The sequence below is a fragment of the Geospiza fortis genome, unplaced genomic scaffold, assembly GCF_000277835.1.
Source record: "Geospiza fortis unplaced genomic scaffold, GeoFor_1.0 scaffold1636, whole genome shotgun sequence".
NCBI lineage: Eukaryota > Metazoa > Chordata > Aves > Passeriformes > Thraupidae > Geospiza > Geospiza fortis.
The window spans coordinates 53,870-55,142 of NW_005054809.1; the positions used below are offsets into that span (position 1 = coordinate 53,870).

General features: G+C 63.9%; 1 protein-coding gene across 1 annotated transcript in view; it reads right to left on the reverse strand.

The window, feature by feature from the left end:
- Window positions 1-1,273, reverse strand: part of LOC115949145 (protocadherin gamma-A10-like) — a gene marked incomplete at its 3' end in the record, with an annotated part of 8,435 nt that continues 7,162 nt past the window's right edge. Inside the window, exon 4 of the mRNA XM_031065498.1 lies at window positions 1-1,263. Coding sequence (XP_030921358.1) covers window positions 1-1,263 — 1,263 coding nt within the window. The remainder of the gene's footprint in view (window positions 1,264-1,273) is intronic.

The window sequence follows — 1,273 nt, forward strand, 5'->3', positions numbered from 1 at the left end:
GCCCGCCGCGCCCGCGCTGCCGCCCGCCAGCCAGTAGCTCACGCGCCCGTTGGCGCCCGCGTCCGCGTCCCGCGCCTGCACGCGCAGCACCAGCGCGCCCGCCGCGTTGTTCTCCGCCACGTACGCGCTGTACGCCGCCTCCTCGAACACCGGCGCGTTGTCGTTCACGTCCGACACCTCCAGCACCAGCTCCCTGCTGCTCCACAGCGCCGGCCTGCCCCGGTCCCGGGCCACCACCGTCACGCGCTGCTCGGACGCCTGCTCGCGGTCCAGCGCGCCCGATGTCACCACCTTGTACGAGCCGCCCGACGACGCCACGATCGACAGCGGCGCCTCTCCCGGACAGTTCGCCGACACCTGACCGTTCTCGCCGGAGTCTGGATCTTTCACATTCAGCAGGGCCACCACGGTGCCAGCCGGCGCGTCCTCGGGCACTGGGCTCGACACCGACAGCAGCGTGATCTCGGGCGCGTTGTCGTTCTCGTCCATGATATCTATTTGCACTTTACAATGTGACACTAAACCCCCGCCATCCTTAGCCTCCAGGCCGAAGATGTATTTATTCTTCTCCTCGAAATCGAGGGGACCCGCCGTCCTGACCTCGCCGCTGTCCCTGTCGACAGTGAACAACGCCTTGATGGTGCCGGGGACGTTGCTGAAGGAGTAGAACACTCGCCCGTTGGTGCCCGCATCCGCATCTGTCGCCTGCACCCGCAGCACCAGCGACCCCGCTGGCAAATTCTCTGCCACTCGCGCCTCGTAGACACCTTTGCTGAACACGGGCGGGTTGTCATTTAAGTCTGTCACGTTGATGCGAACCTGGACAGTGCCGGATCTCTCAGGGTCCCCGCCGTCTACCGCTGTCAGCACCAGCTCAAAAGAGCTCTGCTTCTCCCGGTCCAACGCTCTCTCCAGCACCAATTCCGGCTGCTTGCTCCCCTCAGAGCTCTCCCTTAAGGCCAGAGAGAACGACGGGTTGCTGGTGAGCTGGTAAGTCAGCACAGCGTTCATTCCCACGTCAGCGTCTCGGGCCATCTCCAGCGGAAACCGAGCACCGGGAAGCGTCCATTCACCAATCTCCAGTTCCAGAGCAGCTTCACTAAACACCGGGGAGTTGTCATTCACGTCCTCGATCGCCACCTCAACGTGGAAAATGTTCAGCGGGTTGTGCACCAGCACCTCGAAGCTGACGGAGCAGGTCGCCGAGTCGCCGCACATCTCCTCCCGGTCCAGCCTCTCGTTCACGTACAGGTTCCCGTTCTCCTCATTCACC